Consider the following 18602-nt stretch of genomic DNA (forward strand, 5'->3'; position numbering starts at 1 on the left):
CTATTTTGGAGTGTGGGTGAGTGAGAATAAAGGAGAGAGATTAGAGGGGAGGAGAGGGAGATTGGAAGGAGAGAGGATTGAGGAGAGAGGAGTGATGATGGAAGTATTTGTCTGCTATGCTGTACATTGACCTGACATACAACAAATAAAGAACGAGCCTGAAACTATGAAGAGATGGAGTCCTGTGTCCTGATATTCTTCTTTCTGCTGAGATCGTGAGAGTCATAATTGCTCCTACATCATCCAGTTGTGTCCATAGGGCCCACTGTATGCCGTTTTTCCTACCTGCCGTGGTGGTCTTCATGATCCAGTCAATGACCATTATGAACATGAACGGCGATAGGAGGCATCCCTGCCGGACTCCAGTCTGGACCTCAAAACTGTCTGACATTTGGCCTGCATGTAGTACCTTGCATGACATTCCTTGGTAGGTTTTCTGGATTAGGCTGATTATTTTCTCTGGTATGCCGTAATGCCGCAGAAGTTTCCACAGTGTCTCTCTGTCTACGCTGTCAAAAGCTTTTTCATAGTCTATGAAATTCATGTATAAGGGAGAGTTCCATTCTATTGATCAATAATGATGCGCAGAGTGCCAATCTGGTCTGTACATGATCTATTACTCCGAAATCCTGCCTGTTGGTCTCGAAGGAGGGGGTCAACTGCTGAACTCATCCTGTCCAGTAGGATTCTGTTGAGAACCTTACCAGGTATTGAGAGAAGCATTATTCCTCTGTAGTTGTTGCAGTTGGTAAGATCTCCCTTTTTTGGGAGTTTGATGAGGATTCCCTCTCTCCATTCTTCTGGAATGTTCTCTTCCTCCCAGATCTTAGTGAAGAGGCTGTGGAGCATATTCACAGCAGTATGGATGTCCGCCTTAATAGCTTCTGCTGGTTTTCCATCCGGTCCTGCAGCTTTGCCATCCTTCATGGACATGATGACCTTTTTGATCTCTGCTTTGCTGGGCTTGTGACAGTTTATTGGAAGTACTGTCTCTGCTGGTGGAATGTCTGGTGCTTCCACTGGAGTAGGTTGGTTCAGCAGCTCTTTTAAGTGCTCCGCCCATCTTCTCTGCTGGTCCTCAGTTGTTGTGAGTGGGTTTCCTTGTTTATCTTTTACTGGCTTGTCTGCCTGCTGGAACTTGCCTGCTAGCTTCTTGAGGAAAAGCGCTATATAAATGCAGTCCATACTGTACATTGCAACGCCCTATCCAGCCCTTGATGATCAGGGCCAAGCAGGGCGGATACAATTCCACTGAGTTGGTGGAAGTTTAAATATACCATAAAATAGGATTAGACCACAAATATATTTCTACTAATCTAATGATCACAAATTGCATTGACCTGCACAGTAACACAATCACTTAGCCTACTTATACATTATATTACCACAGTCCTGAATATTAGTGGTTTTCCTGCTTAAGGTCCATTTTTCAACTATTAGTTTTTTCCGCAAATTAATGCCCTACTTCGTCATACTGCAGTGTGTCACCCAAACGTTTTTGATGTATTTATTGCACTCATTCTTGAGATGAGGGACAAAAGTGGAAAAAACATGTCCCACACATAAGAGCCTTATTTATGTTAAAAATAAATTAAGTCATAAAAATAAAAGCACTTGAAAAGTTAAATGTAATACAGTTGTGCATTATTATGCCATTAATTTCATTATAATTGTTTTCATATGCCATCTGAATTAGTTAAAAGCAGGCACTGTACCCAAAAACGCCTGTATTTAGCCTGTCCCCAGCAAGTGGTCACAATTTCAAACTGCTAAAAAAGTGTCTAATACTGTCACAATCACATAAATATACATACTAAATTAAAGTAGATTGTCAACAACATAGCAAACAATATACACAGTTATATTTTCCATTAGATATCTCATATCAAATGTGTGTCCCACGTCTCCCGTCAACTCCGTCAGGTTTTTTAAAAGTCTTAAATTAATCCCTGCAGGAAAGCAATCTCCAGCCAAGACAATGTAAGTTGACTATAACAGAGCCCCAGAACACAGAGCTCATGAGAAGGATGGAGAAACACTGGCAGGAGGCCACCAAGATACAACGCCACACTGCAGTGGCCAGTGAAGTCAAACTGTGCGCCTGTACCTGAAAGGGACAAGTCAAAGGCCAGAAAGCCCACCTCCTTTTAATGTCCTGTCAGTAGCAACTCAACCTGCACCTGAAATAAGCCCTGACCCCTCCCAGAGTAAGTTCATCCTTGTAAATGTAATGATTAGTCACCAGAATCAAGATCCTTGGTGGTCTAAAACTTGAGTTATTGGTAAAATAACAGCAGGTTGGTGATCATTTTGAAAAACAATGGCTGCCATGGTCACAGGACAAATCTAAATAGTCCCACTGTATTCCTCATCTTTTAAAATGTATTATTAGTCGCCAGAATCAAGATCCTAGGTGGTCTAAAACCTAAATCAGTTAAACTTGTCAACTCTGTCAGATGTGGCCCAGGCCGTAGCGTAACGGTCTGGGCACCGGACTGGTAATCCAGTCGCAGTGTGCCGCGGGTTCGACTCCCGGACCCGACACGGCCTTTACTGCATGTCATCCCCCCATCTCTCTCCCGTTTCCTGTCAGCCTACTGTCTGTCCCTTCAAAAATCAATAAAAGCCGCAAAAAAATATCTTAAAAAAAAAAAAAAACTGTCAGATGTTCGTCAACTCCGTCAGACGTTCGTCCCGTGATGTTTTTGTTAATTTCCAAAGAAATAGAAAATTCGATGTTAAATCTTTTGTGCTTATGTATTGAAACACCAACTGAAATGATACGTAATGATGATTTTTTTTTTTTTTTACATGGTTTTCATGTTATAATATTGAAAATAAAAGTTGAAATGACGGATTTGAGAAATTGGATATTTCATAATAGTGTGATATTGGAACAAAACAATATTAAAATAATTGTATTACTTAACTTGATTACTGAAAGCCATTATAAGATAACTGAGGACTTTATATTATTGTTGAAATTATCAAATTCAATTAAAAGGGATTTTAGTGTGTCTGACGGAGTTGACATGAATCAGGTATTAAGTGCATAAATGTCCCATTTTAGAAAGAAATGTTATGCGAAAAACCTGTTCCTTCTCAAGATTGGTAGTTGAGACCTGTGTCCTATTTGATTTGAATGTATCTTAAAAAAAAAAAAATCTAGTTTGAAAAAAGTTTTGTCCCTTATCTCAAGAATGGGTGACTGAATAGTGAATACTTTATTAACAGTTTGCAAAAAAGGTACAGTACAGTGGTACAGTCAATTCATCGAGACAAACAATATGATATGCAAAACATCATGTAAGAGTAGTATTACAGGTAATAAGCTTAGACGTTTACAGAGGCCTACTTTCTATGACTGTTGGTACTGTATGTCATTCCACATTCTGGTGACATAGCAGTAGAACAAATTTGACCCCATGTTTGTGCCGAATCTGGCTTCAGTAAGATCAATGGGGATCGTGTGTGTGTGTGTGCTTCCCCCTCCCTCTTTTGACTTCTCACCTCCCTCTTTTTTGTCCCTGAATATCCCCCCCCCCAACCCTGCAGCGGTGTCCATGTTGTCCAGCCAGGCGGATGGAGAGGACTCCTCCTGCCTTCTGGGTGAGTTTCCATGTGGGAACCTCAGTTTGTGTCTGCCTCAGATGATGCAATGCAACGGACAACAGGACTGTCCCAACGGAGCCGACGAGCGCCGCTGTGGTGGGTGTTTGTCAGTACAGTGCATGTGGTTTCCAAACTCGGGGTCGGAATGATTTTATGAGGGGTCCCCAGATGATTAGCTTAATGTGCAACACTGTTTTCTCACTCAACAATAAACAGACCAACATACAGCGCAGGTGTATACAGGGTATCTGCATATTTCTAAAGTGACAATTTAATGTCTTCCTACTCCTACAATTCCAACTTAAACATTACCCTCCATACTTCGTAAAAACTGACAAATGTACTTGAACTGCTTTTTTCCGTCTCCACCAGATATCATTGCCCCAAAAGAACCGATCTACTCATATCCATCCGTCCGTCAATTTTTCAAACAAGATGTCTCCAAAACGACTGGCTTGATTGTCATACAATTTCCTGTGCACCTTCATGCTCCGTTGTGATGGAATGGCTTGTAGATTGGCAATTTATTTATTTATTGCCATTTCGGAATTATTACTTTCTATTATTATTATTATATTATTTTCACACTCTCTGAGTGTGAGAGTGTAACAACATCTAATGGGACCTCTCATATTTGCTGTTGATTGGGGTCCCAGAAATAAAATATCATATCAAAGGGGGTCCATGGCCTAATGTATATCATGCTGGGGGTCCGTCCTTGAAATCAAAAAGCTTTAAAATCAGGCATGTTATGAAGTACTAGTTCATACTAGTACTTACTAGTTCATAAAGTGAGTGTGCACACTCACTTTTGGTTTATGTGTACAGTTCTGTACACAGTATTTGCTTAGTGAAACTTTGGGATAGGAGTTGGCCACTGTCATGTGCATTGAATGTATTGTTGTTGCTGAACATACCTAAACAAAGTATATATAAGTAGTCATTGTAGCCTATCTTTCAGAGAGAGAGAGAGGGGGGAGAGAGCGGGGGAGAGGACGGACGGACGGCATGTAAAGGCAGGTTCATAGGGAAAGTCAAGTCCACACAGAGGAACATAAATCGAAGAAAAGTAAATACACCACAAACAGTTAACAGCTTTTATCCGGGTGCTTTTGTTCTGTGCTTGCAGGGGACAACGTTGGATGGGGTGATTTATTTAAGTTTCCGTCGTCCAACACCTTGGACGACAGCAATGAAACCGACTGCTGTAAGTGTGTGTGTGTGTGTGTGTGTGTGTGTGTGTGTGTGTGTGTGTGTGTGTGTGTGTGTGTGTGTGTGTGTGTGTGTGTGTGTGTGTGTGTGTGTGTGTGTGTGTGTGTGTGTGTCGTGCTCCGCTCAGCAGGCAAAAAAGAAATGTATTTTCTGCAGGTCCGAAACACTTCCTCTTTTGGCACAAATATGTTAAGTTTAGTGAGCTTAGATGAACAGCAACTATGTAGGCATTCTTTTTTAAGGAGACAGATTATATTAAATCGTGTGGGTTAATCACCATGTCCTAGAGAGAGAGAGAGAAAGAAAGCGGGACTCGCAAGGAGAGTATGGTTGTTTCAAATCGTATCCTTTCCGCCAAGTCCAGGTCATAGGCAATTTGCCTTCCCGGAAAGGCGGAGCCCTGTGCTCTGAGTAGCACACATCTGTAGTTTACTAGAATTTAGAAAGCAATAGCGGGAGGGTGATGCGTATTTGTTTTGTTTTTTACTTGGAGAAGCAAACATGGTAATCCATGATGTTTTCAATATATGCATTTGCTTGGAAAGCGCAAAGTTGGCAACCTGGCTGAGTGGCCCTGTTTTGTTTCTGAAAGCGGGCATGGCAATTATACTGAATGATGCTGAACATGTTTAGCAGCCGTTGTTGCAGCGAGTGCATGCGTGCGTGTGTGTGCGCGTGCGTGCGTGCGTGCGTGTGTTTGTGTGTGTATGTGTGTGTGTAACTTCCGGTGGTGTTGTAGGAAGCCCTCAAGGCAACATGAAAACTCGTGGGGCACATGGTGGCGGCGGAGCCAATGGAAAGAGGGGATGAAGTGTTGCCAGGTCCGCGTATTGTAAGTGAGTGGTAGTGTGTGTAAGTAGGCTGTCAAAAGTCAGGGTTTGCGGACTTGTTTGCATAGACGTGGCAACAATGGAAAGAAGGGAATCACGGGATGCAGTGTTGCCAGGTCCGTAAGCAAATGTAATGTAAGCAAAGTGTGTGTACAGTAAGTAGCGTGTTAATGGCATTTTGTGTGGGCTTGTTGTCATAGACGTGGCAACAGTGTTCCGTGTGTGTACCGTAAGTGTGTGCGTGCGTGGGTGCTTTTGGCGATAGTGTAGTAAAGAAATGCATTGAGGGTTTCCACACCTGAGCCGACAGCCACAGACGTTTTCTCTGTCGGCCAGCTTCTTTTCCGGAAAATAAGCTGGCCGACAGAGAAAACGTCCGCGGCTCTCTGGTAAGTGTGGCAACACCTATTGCCGGCGTGAGTGTGGGAGGGAACTGACTATGGTGGCAGTGCAATGAGCATTGAGATAGATCTGGAACGACGCGGAGGGTAAGTCCGTGACGACAGTGCCGTGTGGTTAGGATGCATGAAGATTACAATTGTATTTGTAATATTAGATACCTTGGATGTGATGAGCCGAAAGGTTTAGGGTTAAAATGTTGATGTCCTCACAAATATAGTAATTGTGTGTGTGTGTGTGTGCGTGTGTGCGTGCGTGCGTGCGTAGTCTTGCTGGAGTATCCAGAAAGCTGCGACTGTACCCAGACCAAGGTGTGGTGTGTGGACGTTAATCTGGAGGAGGTCCCTCAGCTCTCCCACAACGTCACCTGGCTGTAAGTGACAAGCTTCCGGTTTCTACTGTATGTACAGTGCGTACAGTACAGTACGTATGCCTGCATGTATTCTACACCAGTGCTTCTCAAACTTTTCCATGTTGTTTCATGTTGTGCGGCACGCAAAAACTTAATACGCTCTAGCACCACTCTTCAAACTTTCCATTTCCACACACGGTATGTCAAAACATCATGGGCATATTGCCATGAAACAGGCTGCATTCATGCTCCCTGGAAAAGTGACACCATGATCTTCTAGTGCCACCAATGTCCAAAATATCATAAGATATGTTCTAATCTATCTATAAATGCACCATGTCTCTGTCTGTCTGCATGCCTGTCTGTCTGTACGTATGTGTAATCCACGTAACTCGAGAACCGTTCGCCCCACCGACTTCAAATTCGACACACGCGTCCGGTGTTGAGTCGGTCGGACCCACGGTTGTCCAGAACCGCCCCAAAAAGGCCTCTGCCCGGGCTCTGGACAGGGCCCCTGCTCATGGTCTACCTGTATATGTGACCAGTCTCAATGTTTGAAGACACAAGTCGGTGCTAATGGAACTCCACAATTGACCAAAATACATTTCATTTCTTTTTGTGTTTTTCGTTTTAAGCCATATGAACAAAAATGAAAAAAGCCATATGAAAAAAGAAATTTGAAAGTTTTTATTCCAACAGATAGTCGTTTTAGTGTCATTAAATTACAATACAATTAAAAATACCTCTGTTTTTACAGTTTCTCCGTATTTTGGGGGTGTGAACATTCCTGCTCCTATATTTACATATATATATTTACAATAGCTATTCTCCAGTGTCACTCGTAATAAGTAGCAACGTGTTTCAGACTGTGACTTGTTGTTTGTGATGATGGCTAGTAACTTTGAATCAGCACGCTTGCTTAACGCTTTTAAATGGAGGAACACAATTTATCTTAGATTTCATACATGGTGGCAGTGACACGGATTTAGAGCTCACAGACGAATCTGGCGATGATGATGATGAGGACCATGCGTCTTGCAGTAATCAACTCCATCCAGACATGATCTGGGAGACCCAAAGGGACATGGCAGCGTTTTTCAAAGGACCAGAAAGACCTGCTTATTTTGGGGTTTATAAAGACGTGTATGAACAACTCCGAAATGACTCTATCCACGCAGAAAGTCAACGCAAAGCAAAAGTTCCACACTTTCCCTCTCAGACCTTCTAGTAATCTAGTGTATATATTCGGTAATTTAGTCCCAGGCAAAGTGCAATTTGTAAACTGTATATATTTAATTGTGTACAGTACAGTACGTATGCCTGCATGTATTCTACACCAGTGCTTCTCAAACTTTTCCATGTTGTTTCATGTTGTGCGGCACGCAAAAACTTAATACGCTCTAGCACCACTCTTCAAACTTTCCATTTCCACACACGGTATGTCAAAACATCATGGGCATATTGCCATGAAACAGGCTGCATTCATGCTCCCTGGAAAAGTGACACCATGATCTTCTAGTGCCACCAATGTCCAAAATATCATAAGATATGTTCTAATCTATCTATAAATGCACCATGTCTCTGTCTGTCTGCATGCCTGTCTGTCTGTACGTATGTGTAATCCACGTAACTCGAGAACCGTTCGCCCCACCGACTTCAAATTCGACACACGCGTCCGGTGTTGAGTCGGTCGGACCCACGGTTGTCCAGAACCGCCCCAAAAAGGCCTCTGCCCGGGCTCTGGACAGGGCCCCTGCTCATGGTCTACCTGTATATGTGACCAGTCTCAATGTTTGAAGACACAAGTCGGTGCTAATGGAACTCCACAATTGACCAAAATACATTTCATTTCTTTTTGTGTTTTTCGTTTTAAGCCATATGAACAAAAATGAAAAAAGCCATATGAAAAAAGAAATTTGAAAGTTTTTATTCCAACAGATAGTCGTTTTAGTGTCATTAAATTACAATACAATTAAAAATACCTCTGTTTTTACAGTTTCTCCGTATTTTGGGGGTGTGAACATTCCTGCTCCTATATTTACATATATATATTTACAATAGCTATTCTCCAGTGTCACTCGTAATAAGTAGCAACGTGTTTCAGACTGTGACTTGTTGTTTGTGATGATGGCTAGTAACTTTGAATCAGCACGCTTGCTTAACGCTTTTAAATGGAGGAACACAATTTATCTTAGATTTCATACATGGTGGCAGTGACACGGATTTAGAGCTCACAGACGAATCTGGCGATGATGATGATGAGGACCATGCGTCTTGCAGTAATCAACTCCATCCAGACATGATCTGGGAGACCCAAAGGGACATGGCAGCGTTTTTCAAAGGACCAGAAAGACCTGCTTATTTTGGGGTTTATAAAGACGTGTATGAACAACTCCGAAATGACTCTATCCACGCAGAAAGTCAACGCAAAGCAAAAGTTCCACACTTTCCCTCTCAGACCTTCTAGTAATCTAGTGTATATATTCGGTAATTTAGTCCCAGGCAAAGTGCAATTTGTAAACTGTATATATTTAATTGTGTATAATCTTTAGTTCCATGGGAAAGTGCAATATGAAATTATGACGACATGCTTTCGAAATTGTAGCATGATGCGTTTCATTTTTTTAAATTAGTTTTCATTTTCACTCACTATAGCCTTATTTGTCATTGTCACACTATGCAAATTTCAAGTCTGTGAAAATAAACAAACTAGTCTAATTCTCAGCTCTATTTATTCTTATTCTGAGAGTTTTCTAGATTACCTTATTCTTCTCTTTGGGAATTTTGTCCAGATGCCACATACAGATACAATTACTGCTTTACTGTACATTTAGCAAATAAAAGCAGGTCTAAAACTACAAGTAACTTCATGGAATAAATTGTAGCATACTTGCAGTGTTGCTATAATAGGCCTATTGTAATTTTACTCCACATGGATTTTTTTTTTAAACTTTAGTTACTACTAGTTACTTTGTAGATTTTGATTATTATTAAAAAACATACACTAAACGATCCTAGCTATATCAAAGCCCTGCTGCCCCCCGTTGAACCAGGGCAGGGTGCTGCCTTTGATCCTCGGGCATGGCCCTCCTGAAAGGCCACCCGTCTCGCTAAACAGGGATATCGGGCTTTCGCGGTCCGGGCACCCTGGATATGGAATGCCCTACCTGTGGAGCTGAGGCTGGCTAAATCAGTGTCGTCTTTTAAATCACTTCTAAAAACCTATTTGTGTGTTAAAGCCTTTTTTTAGTGGCCTCTGCCATTGTTATGTTTTTAATTGTTCATTCCATGTTAATTCTTTGTTACCCATTGATTTTATGTATTGATCTTTGGAAGCTGATTTCACCTCTAGGTCTTTCACCTTTAACCTCCAGAGAGGTATAGATACAACATTGAATCAGCACGCGTTCGTTTATGATTATTTCCATAAAGGAATAAATACACAATTAGTTTATATCCTAGTTACAATTATTCTTGAACCTAATCATAATATTTGTGAATCTATAACTAATACAAAATAGAGTGAACAAAGATGGTTGTTTACCGACAAATTACGACAGTTCTTTAACGAATTACAGTCTCCGGCAGAGCTCTGGACTCAATTGCTAGTTCAATGACCCTCCAGTCACATCGTAGCGAAATGAGTCATGATCACAACAACAGCCGGAGTATTATAGGGTCTGCGTTGATGTTTACTGTCCAATCACAAGTTGATTCTCCAGGGGAGTGTACTTGTCCATCTCCCATCTTTGACGTGTCTCCTCTGTTGCGTGGGCACTTTCCTCCGGACTCGGCTCCCTGTGTGTGTACGTGTTTCCTTTGCCACCATGCAAACCCATTGTGAGATCAGCTTGTGTGTGTGTGTGTGTGTGTGTGTGTGTGTGTGTGTGTGTGTGTGTGTGTGTGTGTGTGTGTGAACCCTGGATGGTTCCCTTTGTTTACTTTCCTTCCTAGGTCCTTCCATAGGTGCGTGCACGTGTGTGCACGTGTGTGTGATATGCTAGGAGGAAGAAGTTGGTGCACTAAGTATCAAAGGTTCACTAGTTTAATGATTCTAAATTGTGTGAGAATGTGTAGTATTTATTTAGCATCATATATGATTAATATACATTTCCCCTTATGATTACCTATTTACTCCAATATTTAATAATATGAGTAGTAAATATACCTTAACTTTTTAGTGCTATACAGATTTTTACCATTTTTAATCCTTACCAACTTTGTGTATTGTTTTAATCTGTATTAGTCCGGCTGTCAGGGTTATGGGGTGAGAAATTTGGTATATAGTCTTTCTTATTGGCCTAAAATATTGTCTATATACATACATCCACTTGCTGACCGACTGTCACTATTGGGCAATTGTTTTTATAGGGGTTTCTTGTGACCCTACCATTAACATCCTATGGCAGGCACAAATGTCAAACTTTCCTTTTGCTTCAAGTAGCATGTGACAGTTTTGCACAAAATGCACTCCTTGGGCTAAAAACAGTCATAGCCATCATGACAAATTTGATGAGGTCACCACATTTTGGGCACATTTTGGGCACAAGTGGCTATGGCTGCTTTTAGCCCAAGGAGTGTTTTTTGGGCTTCGGTGTCAGTCATTTTGGAACTGCCTACATCTGTATAAGTCTGATTTCCATCCCACAGTTTGGCATGAATAGAAACACTCTAACGGTCTAACCACTTAAACCCTATTATGCTTAGTTGGTCTATAGTTGGCTCTATACTTTGTCCCCTCAATTTTCCCCTCTGTGTCAAATCTCTTTGCCGAAATTATCAAATCTACAAGTTCAGTTCGTAATGTGTTGCATTGCGATGCGCTGTGAGCTTGCAGATACCGACTCGGTAAGTGGTTAAACATCAGTTAGCTGAACTTTCCATGACAGGCCACAGTGAGTCAGTCAGTGAAGCAAAGCTATTGGCCAAGATCTATGTCAATTAAAGCTCATTATTTAATAACCTATACTTGTTCTGTAGAATGAAAACAAAAAACAAAACGACTTCAGGTTGGGATAATGGTTGTTAACTCTTGGACACTTTAAAGTGGGACATGCCGTTTCAGGACGGATAAAATACATTTTTGAGGCCTAGTTTTGGGTACCGTGATTTAATTGTATTCTCCTTGTACCCCAAGGTATTAATATCCCTGTGCTGCGTTATCTGTAAATGGCACAGCTAATTTTGTACTGTATAATCACTGAGCAGGCCTGGTTGCTTGTTTGTATGTACAGCCAGGACTTGTTTAATTTAAGAGAGGTATTTAATCTCGTTCAGGCCATTAAGCTGTAACATCAGTGGAGATTCTTTTTTTTCTTTTTTTTTTTTTTACCCTTTGCGTAGTACTTGTCAGCCAGTAGTGGTCCTACCCCAACCACAAAGATCTCTCTATAGAAGAGCAGGGAGACCAAATACAACCACCGCAGTTGTGTTGGTTAAATTCAATTAACATTACCACACAGATTAGTCAAAATAGCATTGTATTGACTAAAGTAAGTTACATAATAGAGCTTTAATTAAGGCGACATATTGTAGTTCACCGATCGTTTTTCTCGTCGCTTCATGCTTATTGCTGAGAACAGATCTTCTTTGATCTACTCAGGCATATAATGATACAGACCCGAGGCCCGGGAGAATAGAAACTGAGCCAAATTAACATAATAATAAAGCACGGACATGAACCCATATAGTCATGTCCATTTCAACCTTCTCAACAGCAAGAGGAAGTTGAGGGTCACCTGAGCCAAGCAGTTTTTCAAGCTTCAACAATGTTTAATGTATTATGTACTTTTCTTAGGTTAGGAGCTCCCAAACAAGAACATGAAACATAAGAAAATGCTATACGAGCAGTGATCATATTATAAGCCACGTCATGACCTCATGGACACTGCATCTTTGTATAGTGCAGTTTGTGTAGTAATAGAGTTTTCAATCGGCATGGGAAGTTCCATTTATGGCCTTTCCCTCTGGAAACATGGAACTCCCCAAGGTGCTCAGTCATTGTCCGGAGGAGCGTTGAGTGATTGAAGTTTAATTCATTCTCAGAGCTCCAAGGCTTATGTACAAAATGTAAGTCAGGAGGCTTAATTTGCATAATCATGTTTCAAAGGAGAACAGGACACCAAGTCCTGTTCTAACCTTTCATTCATCTCTTTTCATGCATGTGTGTGTGCGCGCGCGTGCGTACACACATACATTACATACGTTCATGCGTGTGGGTGTCAGGGCTCTTTATAAGCCTAATTTCTACTCGTGTCTACTCTACTTTTGATGTGTGCGACAAGTTACGTCATGCAAAAAAGTATGAATTGGCCTTTAGAAGACAAGTGAGATGCCTTTGGAGTAACTGGGACATTTATGTGGTTTCCGTTTCAGGTCCCTAAGGAACAATATGATCCGAACGCTGCCTGACAACGTCTTCTCACAATATTCCTCCCTGGAGAAACTGTGAGTACATCACTACTAAATTAATACTAGGGTTGAAAGAAGTGTCATATGAAGAAAGGTTAAGACACTTACAGTTACCAACATTAGTGTACATGAGGCACAGAGGAGATATGATCGAGGTCTATAAACTTGTTCACCAGATATATGACTTTACAGCCGAGCCTGTTGTCCATTTCTGGGACAGCAGGTATGAGTTGAGAGGGAATTCTCTTAAACTCTTACCACTAAATTGACATTCAGAAAAGAGAATTTCTTTACACTGTCAGAGCATGGAATAAACTTCCGGAGGAAGTGGTCCAGGCTCCTTCAGTCAACACTTTTAAGAATAGACTTGACAAATTTTGGTCAACAAAAGATTTTTTGTATAACTATAGGGCTGGCTTGTAATGTCATAGACTGGTGAATACAGAACTTTGAAAGTGTATAAAAAATAAAATAATACGAATGTATGTATGTATGTATGTATGTATGTATGTATGTACTTGTACATTTTATGTCTGTTGTGAGTCTGGCGTAGAGGATTTCATCCTGTGCTGGAAATCTTTTCAACACATTTCAATAAATAAATCATACAGTAACACACACACACGCTGTCATAATGATAACCTATTCAACCAGTAAGTACATTGAGACAAATTCTCTTTTACAAATATGCACTGGCCAAGAGAGAGGCAGACATATTATTTAGCATTGCATGCATACATTATAGACAATGCAGGACCACGCAAGCACGCACATACACACACATACACACACACAAATCATATACTGATTATGTGGCACTCCAAACTTTTAATCTGTTCTGAGGAAGACCGAAATGCATCAAGTGTTCTCATTCTCAGTCTTGCGTCGCCTCTTTCTCCTTTAGTTTTGGCCTAAACTAAAAGGCATCCAGAGGAAGTGCACCTGCTTTTCCCCCTTTTTTACCTACTGTATATGTGATACTTCAGTGAGAGCCCATGAGATTTTAAAGTAATTATAGGATAGGATACTGTATTGGCAATTTGAAACGCCAACGTGGATTAGACACAAAAAAGTAGAAGCTTGTTTTCATTGTGGTCCACGTGAGATACATAACAAGACAAGCATGGAACATACCGTACAAACAACCATAAAACAAATAAATGTAATGCTTTACAGCTTGGAAACAGAAATATACTAAGAGCAGTATCCAATATAGAAGGGGAGCAGGCTATCCAGGGTAAGAATTTAACAATGACTAACTAATGTTGAGATGAAGCCATGACCTAAGATTTATTTTAAGCTTTTCTAGAGAATTTTTTGATTTCAGATCTGCTGGGAGGTAACCTCGCCTCACCAGGCTTTCCACCACCTCGGAGGAAAGCCTGGTCTCTGTTTCAAAAGTCTGTATGATCCTGTCGGGAGCGGATGATATCGTTACGTCATGTTGTTGTAGTATTGTTGTAGTCGACAGGCAGGAACAACAGGCGGCGGCAACTTCCTTTTCCCTCTCAATAAAAGCTCTCGTAGCCTGTAGCTTTTATTGAGAAAAATCGGTTTGAGGGAAAAGGAAGTTCCTGTTGTTCCTGCCTGTCGACTACATAACAATACTACAACATGACGTAACGATATCATCCGCTCCGACAGGATCATATACCCTAAATGAAATGGTGCTCAGGCTAGCTGGGAGGGCATTCCACTCAATAGTGTCTGCATAATAAAATACATTTTGTCTTGTATTCAAGATCAAATTAAAGGTGCAAGCGATCACTAAAGCGATGACCGGTCCCTCACGCATCTGTGCACATTGCGGGCAAATATCGACCAATCAGAACTGAGAACGGTAATTAAATAACTAATGGAGGACAAGGATTTTCAACTGAGTCCAGTGAGGTGACTCATGACTCTGTACAACAAACTTTTCAAAAGTTATGGCAAATTATACAAACTGACATATCGACCAACCAGAAGAGTGGGTGATGACGACGGAAGTGGGCTGAGGTTAGATGAGACCAGCTGGGGTTCAGTTTTAGAAGTAATCTTGGGAGGTCTGCAGTGTTCAGTGCAGTGACTTTGAGATACCATTGTACATGCATAGTCAAAATAACACTGAGTGAGAGCACCCACCATGGTCCTCATTGCACTGCCATTGACGTATGAAGATATCCTGGCCAAGAATCTTAAACTTGTTCATTAACTGTTTTATAGAGCGCCAAAGTCCTGGCGTCACTCGCTCATCCCCTGGTTCTGCCTGGTTCACGGAAGTAATTTCTCCATGGAGAATAACACGGGGTCATCTTAAAATCGTTTCATATATGCATTGTGGTACAAAAATAAACAACCTGTCTCTGCGTTATTGTCAGGGAGGTGTCTCTGTATCGTTTGCGACAGTCAGTCACTCATATATGATACAGTCTGTTTCTAGCGAAAATGTAACTAATTCATATAGCAGTAACAATAGCGTTTTCTCTCAGTCAGTTGATTCTTCATCTCCATATGTGTAACGGCCGGGATGACATGTTTATTTTTCAAACACAGTTCTTATATGAGGCGGTCTAAAATCCCCCTATGGGGATTACAATTAAAAAGTACATGAACCCGTGGATTTGCGCCCTCTACCGATATTGACGTCAGACTTCGGTGCTCTATTGCTGCTAGCTGTTAGTGCCACGGCTGCGCCCACTTCAACAGGATCTATTTCCTCTCGGCAGCACCCCCCTGCACACACTCACTGTAAACATTTGCTGTCATTAGCATTAGCGCTCACTGATTACCTTTCGGCAGAAACGTGTATGTGTCAGGAGCGATGTGGTAAAAGTCACAAATTACATCCAAACTTTGGATGGCTAAAGATCCACCAAGGACAGCTCTCGTAGAATCCGAATTATGGAGGTTTGAAAATCCAGCTTTGAATTGAGGTAAACGGAGCCCATTCTTTTTTTTGTCATCACCCCACCCTCCCACCCCCCAAACGGAGCCCAGTTTTAACATCCCATAGCTGGTGGTGACAGAGGCGAGGGAGGCTGGGAGGATTATAAGTGGGCCAACAAATATTTATTTATTTATTTAGCTGTGTATAGTTTTAATGACAGGCTTTGCATTCTGTAGGCTACTGTAGAAAACGGCATAGGCTCACTTTTGTGCTTTACGAACGGTCTGAATGAATGAATACGTTCAATAACTTTTATTGAGAATATTGTTGTTAAGCATAGGCTAAGGGGTATTCAATTAGATTAGGCCGGGGGCCACAACTGTAGAATTATTGTGTGTGGGGGGCCGCACAGTGTGCGTGCGAAGCGCGGAAATTTGTGGGTTCTCAAAATGCTTTTTGTGCTCAAACACGAAGATTTATGTATATTTCCGCACAGTAATGAGCAGGATAATATGTCTATACAGGTATATGCCACCTTAGAATAGATGTAGGCCTAGACCTATTTGACAGTGCATAAACAGCATTGCTTTGACATTAACGACTGGACGGACACACACACACACACACACACACACAAACACACACACACACTCACTCTGCTGTGGGCAGTTCAGAAACCCGTCCACGACCACCAGTGACATCATCGTTAGGCAGATTGTTTTTTAAACAAGATTTATTTACGTGAGAATAGTTTATCAGACTATAAAGATCAGATTACATAGAGCAGTGATTCCCAAAGTGGGGTTCGGGGTCCGGGGACCCCCAGGGTCCTGGAGGCAGTTCCAGGGGGTCCCCAGGGAAATGATGGTTTGGAACCAAATGGACCCTTATGGGTCTGTAACTCTGAGAGTGTACAAATGGAACCAAATGGACCCTAACAGGGTTTATTATTGTGAGAATGATGGCTTCCATTTTCGCATTGCAACTTTTCAGGACTAGAAAGCCTGCAGTTTCTATTAGCTTGGATTCTCCATTGATGTCACTGTTGGGTGGGTTTCTGAACTGCCCACAGCCCTCCTATGTGACACAGACAGAGTAGAAAAAAACGTGTCATTTTATCATGATTATTAGTGAGGACCTATTATATGAAGATAGGTTGAAAAGTGGTCCTTTAATGATTACCGTCATTATGGTAATCAAACAATTAATATCGCACACACCATACCTGTAACTTTTATTATCCCTCTTATTATTCTAAAAAAAAAAAAAAAAAAAAAAAATTGAATATCCCTGGGCTAAAGAAACGCTCCTGTAGCCTACAGACCAGAAGACCACAGCAACGAGAGAATCGAAAGCAATTGTGTGGACTGAGGCTTTGCATTCTTTTGCTACAGAAACTTTGTGAAAATAAAACGAGATTCAAGACTTAAGATTCTCTCTCTCTCTCAGATCCCGATCATTTCCACCCACACATACAGTAGATGAACACATTCTGCCAGCCCCCTGAGCCAGATCTGTACTGTAATTAACTGTTATTACTTCCGATCTGATTACTCTATTGAATGAGCAGAGTGGCCGGTCATCATGTGCATCATTACACAGAATCAGAATCTTTATTGTCACATCATTGGTTTATAGCCTAGGTGCAGCTGCAAAGACTACTGCATGCAGTCCCCTTGGGGATGATGAATCTATCGTTTCCTCTCCTGCTAGAATGTCCCCAATGAAGTCCCAGCTGTGCTGCTGAATCTGCCGGCAGTGGCATTCAGAACGTGCATACGTTGTTGTTAGTGTTGTTGTTGTTAGTGCATATGCGCTGCACAGGAAGAGGGCCACCAAACTTGAACATCCTGTTATTCACACATTCTATTGGGTGCCGCCCCCAGAGGTAAATTCAAAGGAAACAAACAGCAGAGGGAGCTGTTTTAACTTTATCATATTGGTATGAGTCTAGCTCTGGAGAAGCCTAGCCTAATGAGTCAACTGTGTAGGTGTGCAGCTGTCCATGGAGCCAACAATCTGGAATGTAGCATCCTTCAATCACCATATAGGCATATACCCATAGAGTGTAAAGGATAGAGACTGAATGTAGCATCCTTCAATCACCATATAGGCATATACCCATAGAGTGTAAAGGATAGAGACTGAATGTAGCATCCTTCAATCACCATATACCCATAGAGTGTAAAGGATAGAGACTGAACTGAATGTAGCATCCTTCAATCACCATATAGGCATAGAGTGTAAAGGATAGAGACTGAACTGAACAATCACCATATACCCATAGAGTGTAAAGGATAGAGACTGAACTGAACAATCACCATATACCCATAGAGTGTAAAGGATAGAGACTGAACTGATCCTTCAATCACCATATACCCATAGAGTGTAAAGGATAGAGACTGGATGTAGCATCCTTCAATCACCATATAGGCATATACCCATAGAGTGTAAAGGATAGAGACTGAATGTAGCATCCTTCAATCACCATATAGGCATATACCCATAGAGTGTAAAGGATAGAGACTGAACTGGATGTAGCATCCTTCAATCACCATATACCCATAGAGTGTAAAGGATAGAGACTGAACTGGATGTAGCATCCTTCAATCACCATATACCCATAGAGTGTAAAGGATAGAGACTGGATGTAGCATCCTTCAATCACCATATACCCATAGAGTGTAAAGGATAGAGACTGAATGTAGCATCCTTCAATCACCATATACCCATAGTGTAAAGGATCAATCACCATATACCCATAGAGTGTAAAGGATAGAGACTGAACTGAACAATCACCATATACCCATAGAGTGTAAAGGATAGAGACTGAACTGAATGTAGCATCCTTCAATCACCATATACCCATAGAGTGTAAAGGATAGAGACTGAACTGAATGTAGCATCCTTCAATCAC

General features: G+C 41.4%; 2 protein-coding genes across 5 annotated transcripts in view; one reads left to right on the plus strand and one right to left on the minus strand.

The window, feature by feature from the left end:
* Nucleotides 1-18602, minus strand: part of LOC310863201 (uncharacterized protein) — a 322397-nt gene that overhangs the window by 105320 nt on the left and 198475 nt on the right. The window lies entirely within an intron of this gene.
* Nucleotides 1-18602, plus strand: part of LOC310863175 (relaxin receptor 1-like) — a 121898-nt gene that overhangs the window by 57305 nt on the left and 45991 nt on the right. For 3 of the 4 annotated variants that reach the window (XM_083771342.1, XM_083771343.1, XM_083771344.1), the window contains exons 3-6: nucleotides 3556-3708; nucleotides 4742-4819; nucleotides 6321-6426; nucleotides 12781-12852. In XM_083771342.1, the coding sequence (XP_083627468.1) occupies nucleotides 3556-3708; nucleotides 4742-4819; nucleotides 6321-6426; nucleotides 12781-12852 (409 nt within the window). Of the gene's footprint in view, nucleotides 1-3555; nucleotides 3709-4741; nucleotides 4820-6320; nucleotides 6427-12780; nucleotides 12853-18602 lie in introns of those variants that run through there. The other variant, XM_083771345.1, reaches the window with a different exon arrangement.

This window comes from Protomyctophum parallelum (assembly GCF_964188405.1).
Source record: "Protomyctophum parallelum genome assembly, chromosome: 1".
Lineage (NCBI taxonomy): Eukaryota > Metazoa > Chordata > Actinopteri > Myctophiformes > Myctophidae > Protomyctophum > Protomyctophum parallelum.